The 23,494-nt window shown below is 52.9% G+C and overlaps 1 protein-coding gene across 2 annotated transcripts; it reads left to right on the top strand.

The window, feature by feature from the left end:
* Positions 1-7,409: 7,409 nt before the first annotated feature.
* Positions 7,410-23,218, top strand: COL9A2 (collagen type IX alpha 2 chain). 2 transcript variants are annotated; one of them, XM_080654454.1, is made up of 32 exons: positions 7,410-7,581; positions 8,693-8,767; positions 9,945-9,980; positions 10,065-10,127; positions 11,310-11,363; positions 11,486-11,521; positions 11,617-11,640; positions 11,931-11,984; positions 12,281-12,334; positions 12,456-12,503; positions 12,744-12,800; positions 12,883-12,936; positions 13,217-13,270; positions 13,623-13,676; positions 13,769-13,822; positions 13,940-13,993; positions 16,143-16,196; positions 16,602-16,655; positions 16,883-16,936; positions 17,808-17,852; positions 18,254-18,307; positions 18,897-18,950; positions 19,238-19,291; positions 19,378-19,449; positions 19,703-19,738; positions 19,852-19,896; positions 19,984-20,016; positions 20,190-20,336; positions 20,585-20,639; positions 20,922-21,110; positions 21,923-22,000; positions 22,431-23,218. In XM_080654454.1, the coding sequence occupies exons 1-32, from the start codon at positions 7,510-7,512 to the stop codon at positions 22,628-22,630; spliced, it is 2,067 nt and encodes a 688-aa protein (XP_080510580.1). In that variant the 5' UTR covers positions 7,410-7,509; the 3' UTR covers positions 22,631-23,218. The 2 variants fall into 2 exon arrangements, with proteins under 2 accessions (XP_080510580.1, XP_080510581.1); XM_080654455.1 differs by lacking the exon at positions 20,190-20,336 and having other exon boundaries at positions 7,430-7,581.
* The last annotated feature ends 276 nt before the right edge of the window (positions 23,219-23,494 follow it).

Below are 23,494 nucleotides of genomic sequence, written 5' to 3'. Positions count from 1 at the left end.
TTTAAAATTTTTATTTATTTTTAATTTTTAAATATATTTTATTGATTTTTTACAGAGAGGAAGGGAGAGAGAGAGGGATAGAGAGTTAGAAACATCGATGAGAGAGAAACATCGATCAGCTGCCTCCTGCACACCCCCTACTGGGGAATGTGTCCGCAACCAAGCTACATGCCCTTGACCGGAATCGAACCTGGGACCCTTCAGTCCGCAGGTCGACACTCTATCCACTGGGCCAAATCGGTTAGGGCAAGATTTAAACTTTTATTGAAAGAAAGAAAATAAGTTTTGAGCACTGACCGGTGTGGCTCAGTGGATGGAGCTTTGGCCTGCGGACTGAAGGGTCCCGGGTTCGGTTCTGGTCAAGGGCATGTACCTTGGTTGCGGGCGCGTCCCCAGTGGGGGGTGTGCAGGAGGCAGTTGATGAATGTTTTCTCTCTCATTGATGTTTCTGGCTCTCTATCCCTCTCCCTTCCTCTCTGTGAAAAATCAATAAAATATGTATATATATAAAAAAAGAAAATAAGTTTTGAATCAATTTGGATGAGAAGGAAATAGAAGGGACTTTTCTCTCCCATGCTATGTTTTGTTCTAGGCTGAAGGGAGGATGCTTCCAGGCTCTGCACATTCTTCAGGAGAGATAGGATTTGTAGGGTGTGGTGTCAATCTTCTCTCTGGTCCAGGACCTGGCTTCTTGGGCGCACATTTTCAGGCTTTTTCTTAGAGAGGAATTACCATATTAGGTGGAAAGACAAGAGCAGAGCCCAGCCGGTATTGCTCTGAGGTTGAGCCCATGAAGCGGAAGATAATGGTTAGATTCCTGGTCAGAGCACATGCATGGGTTTTGGGCTCAATCCCCAGGAGGGGGCATGCAGGAGGCAGACAATCTATGTGTCTCTCACATTGATGTGTCTCTCTATCTCTCTGATGCTCCCCCTCTCTTCCACTCTCTCTAAAAATCAATGAAAAAATATCCTCGGGTGAGGATTTAAACAAAGTATTATGAAGTCAAATTTAAACATTTTTTTCATAGTTTTGTGTATTGCTCAGGAAAGTTATCCTTACCACAAAATTATTCTTAAAAAATTTCCTTTAGATTTTTACAGTTTGTTATTTTTGCATTTGGGTCCACAATTCATTTGTCCAGAGATACATGTTTTGTATGCTGATGTAGAAATCTAACTTTAATTTTTCTGAATATACTAGAGGCCCAGTGCATAAAAATTCATGCACTGAAGTGGGGAGTCCCTCAGCCTGGCCTGCCCCCTCTCACAGTCTGGGAGCCCTCAGGGGCAGGAGGCTACACAGCAATCAGTGGAAGGCAACGCCCCATCACACCTCTGCTGCTGCCACTGCCGGGAGCACAAGCCTCGGCCAACCCTGGTTACCTGAGCCTCGGGTGGCCCTGGGCGGCTGGGGGTGAATGAGGGGACTGGGGGACTCTGGAGGCAGGCGCGCAGAGCAGCTGGGCTCGCCTGGGGGTGGGCCCGGCCTTGCCACAAGCCTGCCACCACAGTGGGGCTGAGGGGACTGGGTGCCGCCACCTTGTGGCTGTGGGTGCTGCCATCTTTGAGACGTGGCAGTAAATTAGCATATTCCCTCCTTATTGGCTGTGGGCACCACCATATTTGAGGGTGGGGCAGTCAATTAGCATATTCCCTCCTTATTGGCTGTGGACACTGCCATCTTTTCAATGGTGTGAGGGCCAATTAGCATATTCCCTCTTTTTTTTTTTTATAAAATGTAAAAATCACCTTTCTTTTCTTTTTGATAAAAGGTTTTTTTTGATGAAATAATATTTATTTTTATTATAAGCAAAATGTTCTGCTATTTTTATTCTCTTCTATTTTATTTTTAATAAATCTTTATTGTTCAGATTATTACAGATGTTCCTCTTTTTTTCCCCCATAGCTCCCCTCCACCTGATTCCCCACCCCACCCCATGCCCTTACCCTCCGCCACTGTCTTCATCCATAGGTGTAAGATTTTTGTCCAATCTCTTCCCGCACCCCTCACACCCCCTTCTCCCCAAGAATTGTCAGTCCACTCCCTTTCTATGCCCCTGATTCTATTATATTCACCAGTCCATTCTGTTCTTCAGATTTTTTATTCACTTGATTTTTAGATTCACTTGTTGATAGGTATGCATTTGTTGTCATTTTGTTGTTCATAATTTTTATCTTTACCTTTTTCTTCTTCCTCTTCTTAAAGAATACCCTTCAGCATTTCATATAATCCTGGTTTGGTGGTGATGAACTCCCTTACCTTTTTCTTGTCTGTGAAGCTCTTTATCTGACCTTCAATTCTAAATGATAGCTTTTCTGGGTAGAGTAATCTTGGTTGTAGGTTCTTGCTGTTCATCACTTTGAATATTTCTTGCCACTCCCTTCTGGCCTGCATAGTTTCTGCTGAGAAATCAGCTGACAGTTGTATGGGTACTCCCTTGTAGGTAACTGTTTTTCTCTTGCTGCTTTCAAGATTCTCTCTTTGTCTTTTGCCCTTGGCATTTTAATTATGATGTGTCTTGGTGTGGTCCTCTTTGGATTCCTCTTGTTTGGGGTTCTGTGAGCTTCCTGGACTTGTAAGTCTATTTCTTTCACCAGGTAGGGAAAGTTTTCTGTCATTATTTCTTCTAATAGGTTTTCAATATTTTCCTCTCTCTCTTCTTCTGGCACCCCAATAATTCGGATATTGGTACACTTAAAGTTGTCCCAGAGGCTCCTTACACTATCTTCATTTTTGGATTCTTTTTTATTTTTCTTTTTCTGGTTGGGTGTTTTTCGTTTCCTCATATTTCAAATCTTTGGTTTGGTTCTTGGGGTCCTTTGGTCTACTGTTGAATTTCTGTATATTCTTTATTTCAGACAGCGTATGCATAATTTCTGACTGGTCCTTTTCCATTCTTTTGGCATTCTCATTAAGATCCTTAAAGGTCTCACTAAGTTCCTCAGAGGTTTTTAGAAGATTCTTGAGTAACCTTATAAATGTGGTTCTGAACTCTATGTCGTCCAGTAGTTTGCTTTCCTCCATTTCTTTAATTCATGACATGTTTCTTTGTCTCCGCATTTTGGCTGCTTCCCTGTGTTGATGGGGTGGTTTTCTGTGATAGGTGACCTATAGGGCCCAGTGGTTCAGCCTCCCCTATCACCTGAGGTGGACACTCTTGGCGCATCCCTTTGTGGGCTGAGTGCAAAGTCTTGTTGTAGTTAAGCCTTGATTGCTGTTGGTACACTGGGAAGAATTGACCTCCAGGCCAATTGGCTGTGAGGACCCGCTGTGTCTATAACGGAAGAACTGCTGTGCAGGAGACACCCTTATGGGGCAGGACTTGTTTCAGTGGGGCTTTGGTGCTCACTGAGTCTGCCTCTTGAATGTGTCACTTATGGATGTGAGGAGTTGAAGTCTGGTGTCATTTCACACTGACCACTAGGTACACTGGCTTCTAGATCTCCAACGGGGTGCAGGTCAGCTACTGTCTGAGGTCACCCACCAGGAGCTACAGCGAGAACTACACTTTTCTCCTCTTTGCTTGGGGTTTGGAGGTTTTGGAACTGTCTGACCAGAGCTGCAGTTTGTTAGGTTAAGCTGCAATAGGGCAGGCCATTTATATTCAAAAGCTGCTGTGCAGAGCTTGGGTGGGTTTGTAGATTGTGCGGGGTGGGGACTCAGGGAATCACTAGGCTAGGGCGTGGCAAACAGGGATGGCTGCTAGTCAGCCGTCTCTGCTTCTCTGAGTTTCCGCATCCCCGCGTCCTTTGCCCCAGTGCAGTAAACAATGATTGCTGCGCGCACCTCTGCAAGAAAGCCACCCTCACTTTCTGACCCGATGGCAGACAGTCCAGCTTCTCCCCGTAGGAGTCTGGGTCCTCAGAGTCTTGCCACAAACTGGAGTTCAGAGTAATCGGAGCTTGTGTCTCCCTTTGGGTTGAAAAAAACAGCGCACCCAGTCGCCAGCCCGATTTGCGCGCCTCCATACCTCAGCTTTTCTGCGCTTGTGCACATCTCAATGCTCTTTTCTCTTTCCTTCTAGTTGTAGAACTTAAATTCAGCCAGCTTTCCCATGGTTCTGGGTGATAGTCGTTTTGTCTTTTAGTTGTAGTTTTGGTGTGGTTGTGAGAGGCAGCACGTACAGGTGTATACCTTATGCCGTCATCTTGGTTTTCTCTCACATATTCCCTCTTTATCAGATAGGATATACAGGTGCCTCAACATTCATTAACTGGTCTACCCTTTCCTCATTTACCTTAAATTTGACCTTTATCATAAATGAAATATATAGACTTTTATCATAGTTTAAATATATCTGAAAAAATGTGTTTCTTGTCTGTCTCTCTTTTTTTAAATCTGTTCCTGGGCTGGTAAAACACCTATCTGAATAATTAATTTTGTACTATGTTGTTTTTTTTGGGGGGGTTGTTTTTGTACCATGTTTTGATCACTCATAGGAAAAGACCTTTCTCTCTCTCTCTCTCTCTCTCTCTCTTTTGTTTGTTTGTTAATCCTCATCTGAGGATATTTTTTCCATTGATTTTTTAGAGAGAGTGGAGAGGAGAGGGAGAGACAGAGGGAAACATCAATGTGAGAGAGACACATTGATTAGTTGCCTCCTGCACCCACCCCGACCAGGGTCAGGGAACTGAATTGAACCTGAGACCCTTCAGTCCACAGACTGATGCTCTATCCACTGAGCCAAACCAGCTAAGGCTCTCTCTCTCTCTTTTTTTTTTCCTTCAACATTTCTTGGCTATTTTCACGCTATTTTTTCTCCTAGATTCTCTTTAGAATCAGCTTGTCAAGGTTTATGAAAACTGCATTGATTTTGATTGGGATTGCATGGAGTTTATAGATTAATTTCACATCTTTGCAACATTGAGTCTTCCTATCCAGTAATGTGGATAGATGACTATTTATTCAGGTCTCCCTGCTCCTTAAGAGCTGTATGCAATTGACTGCAACCTCTAGTGTACTTCTTGTGGTCCCAAAGCCTTCCCTAACATTTCTCTTAGTCAACTCTGGCTTTGAGCTTCAGCTTCCACTGAATCAATTCAGGGTATAAGCCCAAGTGGGATAGGCTGTATTTTCCAAAGAGAGCTGCACCAATGTATGTCCCATCCTCTAAGCGCTTCTTGAAATGTCATATTGATGCTTTTCCATAAAGAGGTCAGATCTCTGTTCCCTCCCTTTTAGCCTAGGCAGACTTCTGTAATTGCCTGGACCAAAAGAAAGTGGTGACACTGATGCTATGTGACTTTTTAGACTAGGTCCTAAGAGGTATTTCTGTTTCTATCTGGTGTTCTCCCTCTCTCCAATTTGCTATGTGAGGAGTTCAGCTACCATGCTGATGAAACTCCGTGGAAAGCCCACAAAGACATAAAGGGGAGACAGAGAGCTGCCTAGGAAATTCCAGCTGTTCCAGCCCCAGCTAGCGAAGGCTTCCCCAGTACAGGCACCAGGCATGTGGGTGAAGTCTTCTAGATGATGCCAACCCAGCCACCTTCTGTCTGCACCCTCCTAACAGATTCCTGAGTTAGAAAGAATCAGCAGAGCCATTCCTGAATTCCTGATCCAAGAAATTGTCATTTTGAGCCACTACGTTCTTAGGTGATTTGCTGTGCTGCAATAGACATCGGATATACTAATGTGTGTTGTCCAGATGTGAAGCTCATCCCCATCCCATAGCTTCCACAAAAAGGAAACTTACACAAAGCCTTTGTGTGTTTATGCCACAAAGAGATGAAGAAATGAATAATATAAAACCAACAACTTTGGACATCCTATTTCTTAGACATCCTTTACACATATTACCCCAACCATCCCAGGCAATGCCCATCATCCCTCTCCCACCTCCTCCCATCATCTTACTTCCTACCAACTCCAAATTCTTCCTCACTTTACAAGCCAGATCAATGAAATTCTCTCAAGTCCATTTTCCCAAACTCAGCTCCAGCAACACCCTTTAAAACCCAGGGGCCTTTGCTAACATGCCCCCTGGAGTTGGGCTTTCCTAGGTTCCAGAGGATATTCTCCTTGATTATTTTGGCCGATCTGCTTGTGGTCATCTTCCCCACATGGGATGCAAGCCTGGTAAACAGAGGATCCCCAGCAAATCACAATGAAAGCTAAAATAATATCAAGCACCTACTAGGTGCTGGTGCTAGGTTAAGCATTCCACCTGCAGAATCTTATCCAATCTTTACCAAAACTCTGTGAGATAGGGATGCTTATTATTCCTTTTTATTTTATTTTTATTTTTTGTTTTAAAATATATTTTACTGATTTTTTACAGATAGGAAGGGAGAGGAATAGAGAGTTAGAAACGTTGATGAGAGAGAAACATCAATCAGCTGCCTCCTGCACACCCTCCTACTGGAGATGTGCCGGCAACCAAGTATATGCCCTTGACCAGAATCGAACCTGGGACCTTTCAGTCCACAGGCCGACGCTCTATCCACTGAGCCAAACCGGTTAGGGCTTCTTATTCCCTTTTACAGATGAGGACACTGAGACTTCAAACAGTTTTAAGTGCTTGTGGGTAGACTTAGAGTTAGTAACAGAGTAGGGTTCCTGAGCACTTGACCAACATTAAGTAAAGGAAAGGGAAGGGAAGGGACTCTGGAGAGAGGCTCTGCTGGACAGGTAGGTTTGGAAACTGGTATAGGAGGTGGTGGTTGTCTCCATGAACATGTGGGAGATCATGCCTAGTGAGTGAGAAGGCCCAATCCTAGAGACTCAGGTGCTTAAGGGAGCTGCAGGGGAGAAAAGGCAATCGAAGAGGGGCCAGGTCGTGGAAGCCTGGACAGGGAAGACTCCAGGACAGAATGGCCAAGGGCTGGACTCCCAGCTGAGGCAGAAGCAGGGAGGTGAGAGGGAGAGGAGGAAGTCTGGGGGTGGGGTGGCAGACAACTCCAATAAAGAGTTAGCCGTGAGCAAGAGGGAGGAGGCAGATGGGGTGTTCACAGGCTGGCTGCCCAGGAAGGGCTTCGGGATATTTTCATGTGAACGAGGTCTGCTTGTGTGTGTAAGGGCGCTGGGCAGACATGCTAAGAGGTCCTGAGGCCCCTCCGCCTGGAGAGGGCACTGGCCCAGGTTCTCAGGCAGCAGTGGCTGAGGACGTGGGCAAGTGATGGGGCGTGGGCGCGGCGCGGGTCAGCCGGGAGGTGCCGGGCCCTGGAGGTCAGGCTGGAGGGGCACCTTGACGGCCCTCTGCCTCCTCACCCAGAAAGAGGACCACGCGCTGCGCCGCTCCTCAGATTACAGAGCTGGGGCCTGCGGGAAGGCCGGGGGCCGGACGGAGGGTGGGCGCTGGCGGCTGGACGGAGCGGGGCGGAGCTGGGCGGAGGGCATCGGCTTCCCTCCCCCGGTCCTCTCAGGTGACAGCCCACAGGCCCCCGCCCCGCCCCGCCGCATATTCGGGGGGCCGGGCACGCTGCGTCCCAGAGCAGCCAGCGCCGCGGAGCCTCAGCCGTCGGTGCGGCGTGGACCCGGCCCTATCCTCCTCCAGCCGCCGCCGCCATGGCCGCCGCGGCCGCCCCCCGCAGCCTCCTTGTCCTGCTCCAGGTGCTCGGGCTTGCCCTAGCGCAGATCGTAAGTCCCACGGCCATCCCGCGCCGGATCCGGGGTGCGGGGTCTGGGGTGCGACGCCCAGGGTCCAGGCAGGAGTCCGTGCAGGGCTCTGCCTCCCTCCCACCCTCTCCTGACACTCCCCAGCCCCAGGGGCCGTTCGGGACACTAGCCCCCTCGGTAGGTGTACGCGCAGGGTGCATCCCGCACCGTGACGGGGGTGAGTGAGCCGGGAGCCAGAGGGACCCTGTCCCCAGATGCTCGGCCCTGCCGGGGACAGCAACGTGGAGCAGGAGCTGGCGCTGGGTCCTGGCAGCGCGGCGAACCCAGGTGGCGGGGAGACAATAGTGCCCATTCACGGGGCTCCGGAGCCTCAGCCCCCACCGCCTCCCAGGGGGCGCCGGCTCCAGCCAGACGCTGTTCTCGCCCGCCCGGCGACTTCCGAGGGCATCTGGGGGCCTGGGGTCTAAAGGGTCGTGGGCGCAGACGGGCAGGGCCCGGACGCCCACTGGCGCCCTGTGTGGTTCAAAGCTCTCCTGCGGGGCTCCAGCGAAGGGAAGGCGCGGGCACCTGGCAGCGCGGAGCCCTGCCTGGGTCGGGGCTGGCCCCGCAGGACCGCCACCCCAGGGAGGATGGAGGGGCGGTGTTGGGAGAGGGGTGCTCTGAGTGGGAGGCGAGAACAAGCTCCCTCCCTCTCCTACTTTTACCCTCACCAGGGGAAGGGGGGAGGGCACCTACTCAGCATCCATACCTGTTGGTCCTCTAAAACTAATACCAGCAGCCCTTCATTGTACTATCTGTGACTGATCTGAGCCACCAGCATTTCCATCTGTTCCTCACCAGACATCGCAAGGGCAACGTGGTACAGCGGAATCCTGGAGCCCCCTCTTACTCCCTGTGATCATTCTTAATCTCTCCGAGTCTGTTTCCACAGCTGCAAACTAGCATCCGCCCCACAGCTTGAGCATTCTATAAGATACTATGTGTAATGATACACGGTGCCTGGCACATCACAGGTTCTCAATAAACGGAAGTTTGCTGCTTCCTGCGGAATTCTTTCCTGGGGGAGGTGCATCCCTGGGATGCCCAGCTTCCTGCGCTGTCTGAAGGCTGCACACCCTGTGTGTGTTTTCAGAGAGGTCCGCCAGGAGAGCGAGGTCCCCCGGGCCCCCCGGGGCCTCCGGGAATGCCAGGATCCGACGGCATCGACGTGAGTCTCTAAACCTGGGACCGAAGCGGGAGGGAGGCTGCGGACAAAGGGGAACTTTGTGAGCGCGGGGAGCGGGGAGGGGGTGGATGGGTTCCTGGAGATGCAGTGCCCTCTGTTGCCAGTAGGCGGCACCGCCCGCCCCACAAGGAACCTGTTTGTTCTGCAAAAACCTCAAACCAGCAGGGAGATGCAGAGCCCGTTATAGCTACCCATAGACAAGGAGCTGCAGTGCTGTCCACCCGCCACAGCTCACAGCGATGCCTTATCCCCTTCCCCGCCTTTCCCTCCTTTTGAAGGTGGGAGACGCCTTAACCCCTCGGCCCTGCCCACTGGCATCTGTGTGCTTCTTCAGGATAGTTTAGAAGCCTTGGCCAGACCGCTGACCAGCTGGGGCCAGATTCCTGTCTCTTCCTTTTGCATTTCTTCCCCGATTTAGAGCCAGCTAGGCTTGCTCCCTGATCTCCCCAGCATGGTGAGGGTTAAAGCCCTCATTCAGCAGGCTCCCGCAGGAGGTTAGCTCCATGTTTACCCATCTGGACAGACCTCTATTCAGTCTGGTGCCCCCACCCTCAAACACAGGGAGCTGGGTTCCTGCCAGTTCTCTGGCTGCTGCCGACTGAGATGCCTGGAGGCCGCTCTGGGGCTGAATCTGACTCCAGGCCCTGCCTGTCCTCCACCAAGCGTCCTTTGTCACCAGGGAAAGGAGTTCCTTCTTGCCTTGGGAAGTTTAAATCTGCTCCTTCAGAGGCCCCTTTACCCCACCCCAGTCTCTTTACTTCACTCACCTCCCCTTCACGTTTTTCTAAAAGTTTCTTCCCACACTTGCCCAAATCCAAGAGGCACCAACCAGCTCTCCAAGGTAATTTGGAGCCCACGACCCCATTTGCAAGTCTCATAACCAGCACCTAGCCAGCATTGGCATGTCTAAAACCATGTTGATATCACCCTCTCCTCCTGGTCTCAATCAACCTATGATTTTTTTTTTTGAGAGATAGAGAGATAGACAGATAGGGAGAGATGGAGCTATTTTCCTAAAAAGTGCAAGGCTGAGGGGATCCAGGACAGAGGAGAAGAGGGTGAGGAGAAAGGCACGTGGGGCCCATCAGCCAGGGTCTGTGTGTGCCCACTTGGGTAGCATGAGCCAGAGCCTGTTGTCTCACCAACTTGTATCTTGCAGGGTGACAAGGGGGCCCCTGGGAAAGCCGGCCCTCCGGTAAGTGCTTTTTCTCCTTTGATCTTTGACTCTTCTAGTTCCTGCCCTCCTCTTGCTAATATGTGCTTCACCTCTGTTTTCAAGGGACCTAAGGGAGAGCCTGGCAAAGCTGGGCCCGACGGGCCGGATGGGAAGCCCGGGATTGATGTGAGTAGCCTCATTCTGGCCTCTTCCCTGACGTTTTGTTCCCAGTGGAGCAGCAGGATGAGACTCTACAGCTATGAGCCCCGGTCCCCTTCATGTGACTTGTGATCTCACTGGAACTGCACCCCCACCCCAGGAGCACTGACTCTGCAGCAGCCAGGATTTAGTGTCATATTTCTGGCTTCCAAGTGTCAGACTGAATGCTCTGCGCAGAGCTGTCCTGCACACCCCGTCCTCTCCTCCTCTCTTCCCTTCCCCACCTGACCCCCTTGAAGCCCAGGTGCAGCTCAGGAGAGGAGCATTATGTGGCTGATCCCACAGAGTCCCAGGGGCCCCAAGGTCACTGGCTCCTGGACACAGCCAGGGCCACTGGGATAGTCGTCTGGTTGGGGAATACACTTGGGTCAGTCACTGAAAGATGGGATGAGGAAGAGGCCTCCGTGAGTTGCTTGGCCCTGCTGGCTCAAGAGACCCCCCCATCAGAGCTGTGCCCAGCCACCGGGGCTCCTCCAACTCACCAACACCTTGCAAAGATTACAAAGCACATTGCCTTCCACATCAGTTCTCACACATCCACCCACAGAGGTAAGCCGGATTATTAATCCATTTTGCAGATGAAAAATTAAAGCTCAGGAAAAGTTGCCAAGGGCAGACATCAAGAACATGACCATTCCAGCCCGGCCGGCATGGTTCAGTGGTTGAGCATCAACCTATGAACCAGGAGGTCATGGTTTGATTCCCAGTCAGGGCACATGCCTGGGTTGCGGACTCGATCCCCAATGTGAGGCATGCAGGAGGCAGCCGATCAATAATTCTTTCTCATCTCTCCCTTCCCTTCCTCTCTGAAATCAATAAAATATATATATTTAAAAATAAAAAGAAGACAATGACCATTCCAGATCTTCATCTAAGTCTTCTAGATCCTAAATTGGGAGGCAGGAGGCCCAGGCTAACAGATCTTTGAGACTTGGTTTCTCATCTTTCAAAAGAAAGATAATCCTTCTGCCTGCCCACCTCCTAGGGTTACTGTGGGAACCGAGGAAAGAAAAGTGAGGTGTTGAGGCTCCTAGGCCTTCAAGGAGTTGGGTGAAAGGCAGTCTGGGCCCACCCAAGAGAGACCTCTGTACATGCTCTGCCCCATGGGTCAGGTTCGCTCCTCACTGATCTACATTCTTTCTTCCCCAGGGTCTAACTGGGGCCAAGGGGGAACCTGGCCCCGTTGGCACCCCTGGAGTCAAGGTAAGGGCCTGCTGGGGACTCAGCATGGGCAGTGGAGAGCCAGAGTTTGGGAGGGGCTGCAATAGAGAGGAGCAGGGACCCAGGAGACCCCAGCCTCTGAGCCTATCCCGTTGCTCTTGCAGGGCCAGCCCGGGCTCCCAGGGCCCCCTGGACTGCCGGTGAGTACAACCTGCAGAGGCTTCGATGACCTTGTGTGGATCGGGGGGATTTGAAGAAGAGGCCATCAATCCAATCTCCTTTCCTTCTGTTCTAGGGCCCTGGCTTCGCTGGACCTCCTGTAAGTCCTCAGGGGTGGGGCAGGGCCCCTGAGACTCCTAGGGAATGATGATACAGAAGGACTTCTAGGGGACTGGCCATCATGGTCAGGGGCTGGCATGCTCTCATGTCAGGAATGGGCAGACTTGCCAGAGAACTCTGAGCCAGCCCACTCTGGGCCTATCCACTGGCTGTGGGATTCTCCTGTCCTTAAAGCCCTAACTTGTCAGTCTCTGGCACCTGTCCTTACCTTTGCCCCTGGGATGGGCTAACCCGCTGAGGCATCCTGGCCAGTGATGTCTCTGTTCCTAGGGACCACCTGGACCTGTTGGCCTCCCTGGTGAGATTGGAATCACAGGCCCCAAGGTGAGCCCCAGTCACCCCTCTACTGACTCTGCCTCCTGCGCTCTGTCTCCAAGCCTGTAAGCTAGGTGTCTGTCCAGGAGTTCCTGGGCCTGCTTTTGGCCACCAGGGAGCTCCTCCAGGTCTGGGGCAGAAACCCCTCCTGCTGAGCCCACCCTGTGGTAGGTCTTTCAGGGAGACCAAGGGCTGAGGCCATCCCTTACCAGTCAGGCCTTGATCTCCCCAAAAGCCCAGATTGCAGGAGGTGACCTGGAGGGGAGGCTGCACAGGGGTATGATTTGGGCCTCTCTTGCTTCCAGGGGGATCCTGGACCAGAGGGACCCTCAGGACCCCCTGGGCCCCCTGGTAAACCGGTAAGTGTCCTCAGACCTCCCACATGGCAGTGTGTAGCCGAGGAAGGAGAAGGGTACTTGAAGCATGCCTGGGGTGGGCAAGGTTCGGGGTCAGGTTTCATGGTCACACATCTCCTCTCAGGGCCGCCCCGGAACCATCCAGGGCCTGGAAGGCAGCGCGGATTTCCTGGTGAGAGGGGGTCGTGGGACAAGGCTAATGCGGCTTTGGGGCGTGTCACCTGGAGATGGGTAGTGGTGGAGACAGGATGGGTCTGGAGACAGGACAGTGGGATTTGAGGAGGGGCTTTGCAGAGTGGCTCAGCCAGATGGGGTGGGAGGAGGGTTTGGGAGTTGGCAAGATGGGGAAGCACTGCCCAGCTGGCCTGAGGCAGGCCTGTGACCACAGAGCCCTGTGGGATTTTCTTTCCAGTGTCCAACCAACTGTCCAGCGGGTGTGAAAGGCCCCCAGGGGCTGCAGGGAGTGAAGGTGAGCTCCTGGACCTGGTCTGGGGAGGGCAGAGCCGGTGGTCAGGTGGGGACCTCACACCGAGCTGCCTCTTTTCCTTTAGGGGCATCCTGGGAAACGTGGGGTTCTGGGAGATCCCGGCCGCCTTGGGAAGCCGGTAAGTGTGAGGGCAGAGGGCCATGGGAGGGACATGTGGAGAGGACCCTACTTCTTCCTCCTCTCCCCCCACTCCCTCCTTTTCCTTCCTCCGTGGTCTCTGGGGACAGAGTCTTGAGCTGGGAAGCAGGAGGCCCATGTTCTAGGTCAGTGTGTCCCTGGGCGAGTCCCTTCTTGCTGGGCCTCCTTTTCCCCACCTGTCATGTGGGATTGGGAAGGGATGCTATCTTTGGTGTCTCTCCACCTGCCCACCTTTCTGATCACTCAATCCTGCCCCTTAGGGTCCCAAAGGAGATGTGGGTGCTTCCGGAGAGCAAGGCATCCCTGGACCACCGGTAAGGAACACTTCCCCCGGGGCCTCCTCTCTTTGTCCTAGGAGACCTTAGTGGAGTCATTCCCCTGCTCCAGCCTCTAACCTGTAGAAGAGACGCCTGTGACCATGGGAAAGGAGGCTGAAGCTGACTGTCGGAAATTGGGCGACAGAACCAAGGCGGTCAGCGGACTGGGCTGAGGCCCAGGTTGTGCCACTGTCCCTTTGAGTGATTCTGGTGCATGTCTCCCCAGCTCTGAGCCTCAGTCCCTGTGAGATAGGGACACAGAGGAGCATTGGGAAGTCTGGGCTGGGGTCAGAGAAGGTATCATGAAGCAGGCCTTGCAACTGCCATCACTGTCATTCTCTCCTGACAGGGTCCCCAGGGTGCCAGGGGCTACCCAGGCATGGCAGGGCCCAAAGGAGAGACGGTAAGTGAGTCTGGGGGTGTCCTGCAAAAGTGCCCTGACAGCCCCCTGGCCTCTGGGATCTAGGACTGACTGCACCTCCTTCCTCTGCCCAGGGTCCTCGTGGGTACAAAGGCATGGTGGGCTCTGTTGGCTCCGCTGGGTCTCCGGTAAGTCTGCTCCTGCTCACCTCCCCGCACATCTCCAGGCTGGAGTTCCTGGGGATGAGGGGGGTGCTGCTCCAGCTGAGCCCATTAACTCGGATTCCTGTTTGTCCTTCTTGCCAGGGTGAGGAAGGTCCGCGAGGGCCACCAGGCCGAGCTGGGGAGAAAGGCGACGTGGTGAGTCCTTCACTTCTCTTGTCCAGTTAGGGCTCCCGGGAGTACTGGGCAGGGCTCAGCTCCACCTAAGGCTGGTGTGTGTGTGTGGTGTGTGTGTGGTGTGTGTGTGTGGCGTGTGTGTATGTGTGTGTGTGTGGTGTGTGTGTGGTGTGTGTGTGTGTGTGTGGTGTGTGTATGTGTGTATGTGTGTGTGGTGTGTGTGTGTGTGGTGTGTGTGTGGTGTGTGTGTATGTGTGTGTATGTGTGTGTGGTGTGTGTGTATGTGTGGTGTGTGTGTGGTGTGTGTGTGTGTGGTGTGTGTGTGTGGTGTGTGTGTGGTGTGTGTGTATGTGTGTGTGTGTGGTGTGTGTGTATGTGTGTGTGGTGTGTGTGTGTGTGGTGTGTGTGTATGTGTGTGGTGTGTGTGTGGTGTGTGTGTATGTGTGTGGTGTGTGTGTGGTGTGTGTGTATGTGTGTGTGTATGTGTGTGTGGTGTGTGGTGTGTGTGTGTGTGGTGTGTGTGGTGTGTGTGTGGTGTGTGTGTGTGTGTGGTGTGTGTGTGTGGTGTGTGTGTGTGTGTGGTGTGTGTGGTGTGTGTGTGGCATGTGTGTATGTGTGTGTGTGGTGTGTGTGTGTGGTGTGTGTGTGTGTGTGTGGTGTGTGTGTGTGTATGTGTGTGTGGTGTGTGTGTGTGTGGTGTGTGTGTGGTGTGTGTGTATGTGTGTGTATGTGTGTGTGGTGTGTGTGTGTGTGTATGTGTGGTGTGTGTGTGGTGTGTGTGTGTGTGGTGTGTGTGTGTGGTGTGTGTGTGGTGTGTGTGTATGTGTGTGTGTGTGGTGTGTGTGTATGTGTGTGTGTATGTGTGTGTGGTGTGTGTGTGTGTGGTGTGTGTGTGTGTGGTGTGTGTGTATGTGTGTGGTGTGTGTGTGGTGTGTGTGTATGTGTGTGGTGTGTGTGGTGTGTGTGTATGTGTGTGTGTATGTGTGTGTGGTGTGTGTGTGTGTGTGTGTGTGGTGTGTGTGGTGTGTGTGTGGTGTGTGTGTGTGTGTGGTGTGTGTGTGTGGTGTGTGTGTGTGTGTGTGTGTGTGAGTGGTGTGTGTGTGGTGTGTGTGTGTGTGTGTGTGTGTGTGTGTGTGGTGTGTGACTCTTGGTGTCTGCATGGGAGTGTCTGGTATGGGAAGGAGCGTTTGTGCCCAGAGCCCAGTCAGCCCGCCAGCCCCCACTCCGTGAAGCTCAGCCCGTTGCTGATCAAATTCAGATTTTGGGAGAAGCCAGGAGATTCAGTCCCACTGGGAATAACACTGGCCCAATGGTCACAGGGGCCAGACAATTGAATTCCAGCAAATCAGCCATGGGGCTAATGGAATTTGGTCCAGATCCCAGTTCACTTAACTTTTTTAAAAAAAATTGATAGACTTTATTTCTTTTTAGCAGTTTTGAGTTTACAGAAAAGTTGAAGAGAAAGTAAAGCTAATTGTTCTTTTTTAGTTTTTAATTATGCAAGTTTTGAAAGATACGCAAAAGTAGAGAATGCTATAATGAACCCCCATATAACCTATCTCCCCAAATTAACATTTTGCCAAATTCATGTCATCCTTCCTTCCTTCACTTTGTTATTGCTTCACTCTGATATTTTCAAGCAAGTCCTTAATATCATGTCATTTCACCCCTAAATACTAGTACTTCTGTGTATATATCTTAAAAATAAGCACTTTTTCTCACATAATCACAGTATCATTACCATGCCAGCAAAATTATCAAGTATTCCTAAACATCATCGAATAACCAGCTATGTCCAATTTTTCCCAATTATGTCAAAAATGTCTCTTCAGGGTTCTTGTTCAAATTAAGACCCAAACAAAGCCCACACATTGCATTTGGTTGTCCTGTTGCATAGTGGAGCCCAGAGTCTCAGTGGGTCTCAGCGAGTGCTGGCTCCTCCCCACCCCCAACCCAGCCCCTTCTGCTTGGCTTACCCTCCACTCCCTCCTGCTGGGTCCAGAGCCAAAAGGGCACTCCCAGGCCCCTTTCCTCCAGCCCCTGCACAGCGTGGCCTGTGCCACAGGGACCCTGGGATACAGAGGCCACTGTTCTCAGCTGTTCCCCTCTGTGAACCACCAGGTAGGACTTTAGCATCCTAAAGGTGACCTCATCTCTGTCTACTTTGCAGGGAAGCCAAGGTGTTCGAGGACCCCAGGGAATAACAGGCCCAAAGGGAGCAGCTGTAAGTGGCCTAGGCCCACCCAGACAGAGGGCAGGCTCCAGTCAACTTTGCCCAAGCCCCCAGGGACTCCAGACTGAACTTTGTCGCTGGCCCACTGGCTCTGTCACCTCGGGAAATGCCCCCTTTCTGTGCCTTAGTGTTTTCAGCTGTAAATGCTGTAGGAGAGATCATGGGAAGCTTGCAGCAATCTAGGACACTTGTCATCCATACAGGGAAGGAGTGTGGTCCATCCCCGAAGTCCCATTCCCATGTCCATTCCCTTCCCCCAGTTGACTGATGGGGCTTCATGCGATGACCAGACCACTTCCTCCCTGCACACTGCAGCTGTCACAGAGCGACATGGTGGGTGGCCTGACCCCAGGCATCTCCCCATTGTGAGTCTACCTTCAACTCTCCCCTGAGCAGGGTCCCCCAGGCATCGACGGCAAGGACGGCACCCCAGGCACACCTGGCATGAAGGTAGGAGTGGGGACTGCTGGTGGGATTGGGGCAAGGGTCAGGGCCCCTCCCAGCTTAGGCCTGAGTCCCATTACTCACTGGGATCTTGGAGGCCTGAGACCCACAGGTGTGTCATCGACACATCCTTTCTTGCCCCTGGGCCTCAGCTTCCCTGCCTGCATTCCGGTGGAAGCCATGGACCTTCTGGGTGGAGCTCTCATTTGTGTCTCTGGTTGTCTCTCTCCCAGGGCAGTGCAGGACAGGCGGGGCGGCCAGGAAACCCCGGCCACCAGGGCCTAGCGGTGAGTAGATGGAGCCATGGCGGCCGCCCACTGCAAGCTGTTTCTCCTCCTCAGAAAGACCAAGCGCTCTGTTGCCCACCTCCCTGTGGTGGCAAATCTACACACCGGGGCTCTTGCTCTAGTCCTTGTCCGCACCCAGCCTGGACCTCATCACCACCTCTATGGCCTCTGGCCTGGCTTAGGCCTCATCATTTGGGCGATTGCTCCAGGCTTCTCTTTGGCTATTCCAATCTTCCACCATGGCTAAGTGGAATCTGACCATTCCCTGCTACAGCACCTTCCATGGCCCTCAGTGCCTCCCAGAAGGTCATTCCATGGTCAGTCAAGAAATAGCTGTTGAATACCCAAGATACACTAAGTGGCAGGGAAACAGGCACAGAGAGCTACCATCCTTGCTCTCACAGCTCATCTTAGCCTTCAAGAACCACATAATCGGACCAGCCTACCCTTCCTGCCTCTCAACCACTTCTCAACACTGCCTTGGCTTTTCTTTAAAAAAAAAAAAAAAAAAAAAAAAAAAAAATATATATATATATATATATATATATATATATATATACACACACACACACACACACACACACACACACACACATATATGTGTGTGTGTGTATATATATATATATATATATATATATATATATATATATATTTAAAATTAATTTCAGAAAGAGGAAGGGAGAGGGAGAGATAGAAACATCAATGATGAGAGAGAATCATTGATTGGCTGCCTCCTGCCTGCCCCATCCTGGGGATTGAGCCTGAAACCCGGGCATGTGCCCAAATCGAACCGGCAACTTCTTGGTTCCTGGGTTGATGCTCAACCGCTAAGCCACACCAGCTGGGCTCTGATGTCAACGTTTTTCTACAGGGTGTGCCAGGCCAGCCCGGGACGAAAGGAGGCCCAGGAGACAAGGTGGAGTAACCCCAAGCTGGCAGCAGAATGGCTTCATCTGAGGGAGGGAGCCTAGGGGCAAGGGACCAGGGCATTCCTAAAGACTGCAAGACTCAGGCCTCACCCCAGGCTCAGCGACTCAGCCTGTGCACAAATCCCTTGGGCCTAAGCACTTCCCTCCTGGCATCCCCGGCCACTCCCCCACACCTCACCTCAGCTCAGTGGAGACAGATGGCATGGCTCTGAATCCAAAGGAGAGACAAACAGGGAAATCAGTGGAGTCCAGAGGATCTGACCAAGAACACCCTCTCCCTTCCACAACTTACTGGGTTCCAGAGTCTGTTTAGGGTTCATTGGGCTTCTCCCAGACCAAGAGCTCGACTGGGCCACCCAGACTGACCTTAAACTGTGTTTTCCTACAGGGTGAGCCAGGCCAGCAGGGCCTCCCTGGATTCTCTGGTCCCCCTGGGAAGGAGGTAAGTGCCCTCTACTTTGACACAAGGGCTCTTGCTTTGTCCCCTGTCCCCAGGCCTGAGGACCCTGCACTCAGCTTATGGGGTCTGGGTGAGACTATGGAGTGGACCCCTGGCATGGGGGTGCCCTGGGTGTCAGCCAGGGCCCTACCACTGACCCACTATCCTACAGAAGCTCCCTCTCCTCCCTGTACCATGCAGTAGGGATGGAGACAGGTTCTGTTTTGGGTTAAGACCTCCTCATATGACCAAGCTGACTGCGGCTCAGAACCATTCATTCATTCATTCTGTAAGCATTCACCAAATACCTGCAACTGTGCTAAATGCTGAGATACACAGTCTCCTATTCACATAGAGCTTAACGTTTGTTAGCAGAAGAGACAGACATTAAATAAGTGAACACATGATAACTAATTACAATTGTGTTGAGTCCTATGAAGGAAAAGTACAGAGACCAGAAGAAAAGAACAGGGGCGTAAGGGAAAGCTTCCCTGAGGAAGCGAATTAGCTGTGACTCAGGAATGGGCTTTAGCCAGGTGTGAAAGGGAGGGGTCCACCAGGCCTGCTTAACTCCAATTTCTCTGTCCCCCAGGGAGAGCCCGGGCCTCGAGGAGAAATCGGTCCCCAGGGCATCATGGGGCAGAAGGTAAGTGCCTGGCACAGTGCCCCTCCCTGGGGGCCTTTGCAGCTGCTGGCTCTGCTGGATGCAGGATCTGGGTCCTCTCAATGGCCCAGCACATGCGCAGTCCTGTCCACCCTGAGTGAGGCTTCCTGCCTGGGCCTCAGTATCTTGGTCTGTGAAGTGGGGCAAAGGACTTCCATGCTGGTGACAGTAGAAGTAGAGGGCACCCTGGCCATGCAGGGTCTGGTCTGGAGTCCGGCAGGGGGAGGCTGCCAGTGCTGACAGCCTGGGTGTGACCCTTTCTATTTCAGGGTGACCAGGGTGAGAGGGGGCCAGTGGGACAGCCAGGCCCTCAAGGACGGCAGGTAAGTGAGAGGCGGCTTCGATTGGCAGTGGGGAGCACGTCTGGGCACCTCATTTGATTGACTCCTCTGGTTTCTTTTCTTCTCAGGGCCCCAAGGGGGAGCAGGGGCCTCCGGGAATTCCAGGACCGCAAGGCCTGCCAGGCATCAAGGGAGACAAGGTACCAAATGGCCCTGGAAAAAAACCTGGGAAAGAGGCCCTAAGACACGGGGGTGGAGGACTAGAGCTCAGATTCTTCCTGAGCTTCCCAATCTTCAGGAAAAATTACTCCCTGTGGGCCCCAGGGAGTCCTGAGGGGCGAGGGGAGCGGCGGAGGCAGGGTGTGGCCGGGAGCCAGGGTGAAGGGACCCCGTGTACCCAGCCCTCCCTGGAGAGGAGAGCTCACCAAGCCCCCGACTCCCCGCTTTCTACAGGGCTCCCCAGGGAAGACCGGGCCCCGCGGCGGAGTGGTGAGTACCAGCGCCCCCCTTCTCGGGCTTGGGAGGCGCCCCCACGTCCGGAGGTTGAGGGCGGGGTGGTGGTGTCACAGCCTCAGCTCAGACTCCTGGTTCTCCATTTGCAGGGCGACCCGGGAGTGGCCGGCCTCCCGGGAGAGAAAGGCGAGAAGGTGAGCGGGCTGCGTGGGGGCGGCCGGGAGAGCAGGGGGTGACCCCGGGCCCCCCGACCTGGTGACAGGGCTTCCTTGTGCCTGCAGGGCGAGTCTGGCGAGCCGGGGCCCAAGGGACAGGTGAGTCCTGCCCCTGCGGCGCCGCCTTCCTCCTCTGCCACCTTTCTCCTTTCTTGGCACCCTCCTCCCCCGCTTCCACACCCCTCTGCGCTGCCGGGGACCTCCGCGTCCAGGCCCCTCCCTCTTCTGCGTGCGCCCTCTCACCCCGGCTCTGCACCCACCCTGCCCCGCAGCAAGGAGTCCGCGGAGAACCCGGCTACCGCGGCCCCAGCGGGGATGCGGGCGCCCCCGGGGTGCAAGGCTACCCCGGCCTCCCGGGCCCTCGAGGACTGGCTGGAAACCGCGGCGTGCCCGGGCTGCCCGGGAGACAGGGCGTGGCGGTGAGTGGGCCCCAGGCGAGGGGAGTCTTCCCGGTAGGAAATCTCTCGGGAGTGCTGCTAGGTCCCAAAGGCTGGGGGCTTCTAGAGGAAGCAGACATCCCTGAGGCTGGTTCCAAGCCCCAAATCAGAGAGGATGGGTGTGGGTGTAGCGGGAGGGGTTTCAGGCAGATGCTAAAAATACTTCCGGTGAGAAACTGCGAGCAGGAGGGGCCTCAGGGGCTTCCTCCTGAAAGGCCTTCTCTGTTCAGGGCCGAGATGCCAGTGACCAGCACATCGTGGACGTGGTGCTGAAGATGCTGCAAGGTGATGGGAGGAGCCAGCAACCCCTCCGCACAGTCCCTGTCAGGCCATCACCCCTTCAAGTGGCCTTGCCTCATTGTGGAAGTCCTGGGTGCTCATAACAGCTCTGCCTCCAAGGGACTGGGAACTTTAGATACTCCTGCCCTGGCTGGGCCTCAGCAGAATGGCTGGGAAGGGGAAGTTAAACACCGCCTTTTCTGTCTGCACACCCAGCGGCTAGGGGCTGTCAGGATGCTGGGCCTGCCTGTATTTGTGAGCAGCATCCATCTCCCTCCCTCCCTCCAGAGCAACTGGCAGAGGTGGCTGTGAGTGCCAAGAGGGAAGCCTTGGGTGCAACCGGCATGATGGGTCCTCCAGGACCCCCTGGGCCTCCTGGCTACCCAGGCAAACAGGGACCTCATGGGCATCCTGGCCCTCGGGGCGTTCCTGGCATCGTGGGAGCCGTGGGTCAGATTGGCAACACAGGGCCTAAGGGTGAGTGCTGCTCTGTGGTGCGGGTGGGGCCTGGTGATCTGGCCAAGGTGGGCCCAGTTTGGCAGGCTGATCGCCCAACCTCCTTTTCTTTTTTCTTTCTCAGTAGCAAATTGATAGAAACAAATGCACTATTTTATAATTTGGGTTTTTTGGGGGGGGATAGTTTTTTATTTTAAATTTACTTAGTGGTACCCCATAAACATCTTTCCATGTATCTAAAAGTAGGGAAGCAGCTTAACAAAATAGTAAAGCAGACAAGCTCAAGAATCCCAAGATGGGCGTGTGTCCAGACTCTGCCACTTGCTTGTTGTGGCTCTTGGACAAGTTACGTGTTAATCTTGCCATTTCACAGGTGCCTTAGAGTTAGCATCTGTGAAATGGCAAGAACCTCATAGTGTTGTTCTGAGGATTACATGCAGAGTTAACATACACAGAACTCTTAGTTCAGTGCTTGGCACACAGTAAATGTCAGCTATCCTATCCTATAATGAACTTTAACAGCTGTATATAGGGTCGGGCAAAAGTCGGTTTACAATTGTGAGTACATGAAACAGAGTTTATTCTTGTATTAGTATTTATTGTATTATTTTCCATATGAATAACTGTAGACCTACTTTTGCCCTACCCCATAGTCTTCCATCCTTTGGACATCCTTTATTTAACCAGTTCTGCAGTCATTTTCAACTTTCCTCTATTGTAAACTAGTACAAAACAGGAATAATTGCTGTGTGTGACATAAAAGTTAAATAGCAACCAAAGTAGAAAAAACATTTTCCAATTCTGAAAAATTAAGGCCCCATCTTTCTCTGCAGGAAAACGAGGAGAGAAGGGTGACCGGGGAGACATGGGACGTGGGCACCCCGGGATGCCTGGGCCCCCAGGGATCCCAGGTAAGACCTTGGCCCTGCCCAGCAGCAGTTCTATCCCTCAGCTCTGGGATTAGTGACCCACAGACAACTGGGTCTCTTCTGGGGAGGACTCATGCTCAGCCAACTCAGTGCCGTACCCCAGCTCTTGCATCCCGTTGGAGCACCCAGGAGCCTCCAGTTGGGGTCTGGCTGGGAAGTGGACAGCTGAGGACTTTGTGGGTTGTACCAAAATCTGCTTCATGGAGGGAAAGGAAGGGCATGTACTCCTAAGATTCACTGTTTGGGGGCTGGGATTAATGGACAAGCACTTGTGACTCTTGACCTATGTATATGGGGCAGAGCCCCTTCTTCATGTGGTGTCCCTGGCTTCATTTTCCCCATCTGAAAAATGACCAGTTCTAGAGCTAACACAGGAGCAAGCCCTGATGTCTTGACCTTCTCCTATTCACAGGGCTCCCTGGCCGGCCTGGCCAGGCAATCAATGGCAAAGATGGAGACCGAGGGACCCCAGGAGCCCCGGGAGAGGCAGGCCGACCTGGCCTGCCAGGCCCTGTGGGGCTGCCAGGGTTCTGTGAGCCTGCAGCCTGCCTTGGAGCCTCAGCCTACGCCTCTGCACGCCTCACAGAGCCTGGATCCATCAAGGGCCCATGAGCAGCAGGCCAGGACAGAGCCCAGCCGGCATCCTGGGGGGAAGGAATAGGTCCCCTCTGGATAGACACACAACCCATCCCTCAGCCCAGGAAACTAGCTTTCCCAGGACCTCTCTCTGGGACCCAGGAAGGAGTCTTGAGAAAAGAAAATTCTAAAACATGAGGGAAGGGAAGGGAGGGCATCTGAGTGAAAAGGTGAGGCCAACGGACAAGTGTCCCTAGAGAGTCCAAGCTCCAGAGGATGGGGTGGCTTCCCTTCCTGGAGCATAATTCAGATGTCACCAAAACAAGTATCTCCTTAATCTGCGCCATCCTCCACTGACCATCTTGTCCCTGGGGCAGATGGACTGAGGTCTCCGCTGGTTCCTGACCCATTTTACCCCCTGGGCTTACTGGGTGACTGCCGATAGGTGACTACCTGAGGTGGCTATCCTTAAGCCATCCCTACTAATTCCTCCCTGCCTCCCTCCTGAGTATTTAAACACCTACTCCCTTCTCTTTCTGGCATCACCTTCTCCCATCCTCCCTCCCCTAGATCCATACAGGCCTTTCTGTAAATAAAAGCCCACAACTTGGGTACAAACCAGGATAGGATGTGAGTTGTTGGGCTTAATTTCTTATGGATTGGGGCTGGGCCTCCACTACCTGGGCAGGGTGGTCAGGGGCTCCACTCCAAAAAGGGAGGGCAGAGGGTGGGGTACCTTCATCTGGGCACATCCCGAATTGTGTTAGTATGGCACCCCATGCTTGAGGGACATCTGATGGAAGAACCTGGGGATGGTCAGGACGGTGACCTGCTGTGTAATTTTGAGCAAATCCCTTTCCAGTCTTTGTACAGCTGTGACAAGGACTCAGCCAGGTGTTA

Source organism: Plecotus auritus (genome assembly GCF_963455305.1).
Source record: "Plecotus auritus genome assembly, chromosome: 2".
In the NCBI taxonomy this organism is placed as follows: Eukaryota; Metazoa; Chordata; class Mammalia; order Chiroptera; family Vespertilionidae; genus Plecotus; species Plecotus auritus.
This window is presented reverse-complemented; position numbering and strand designations above follow the sequence as displayed.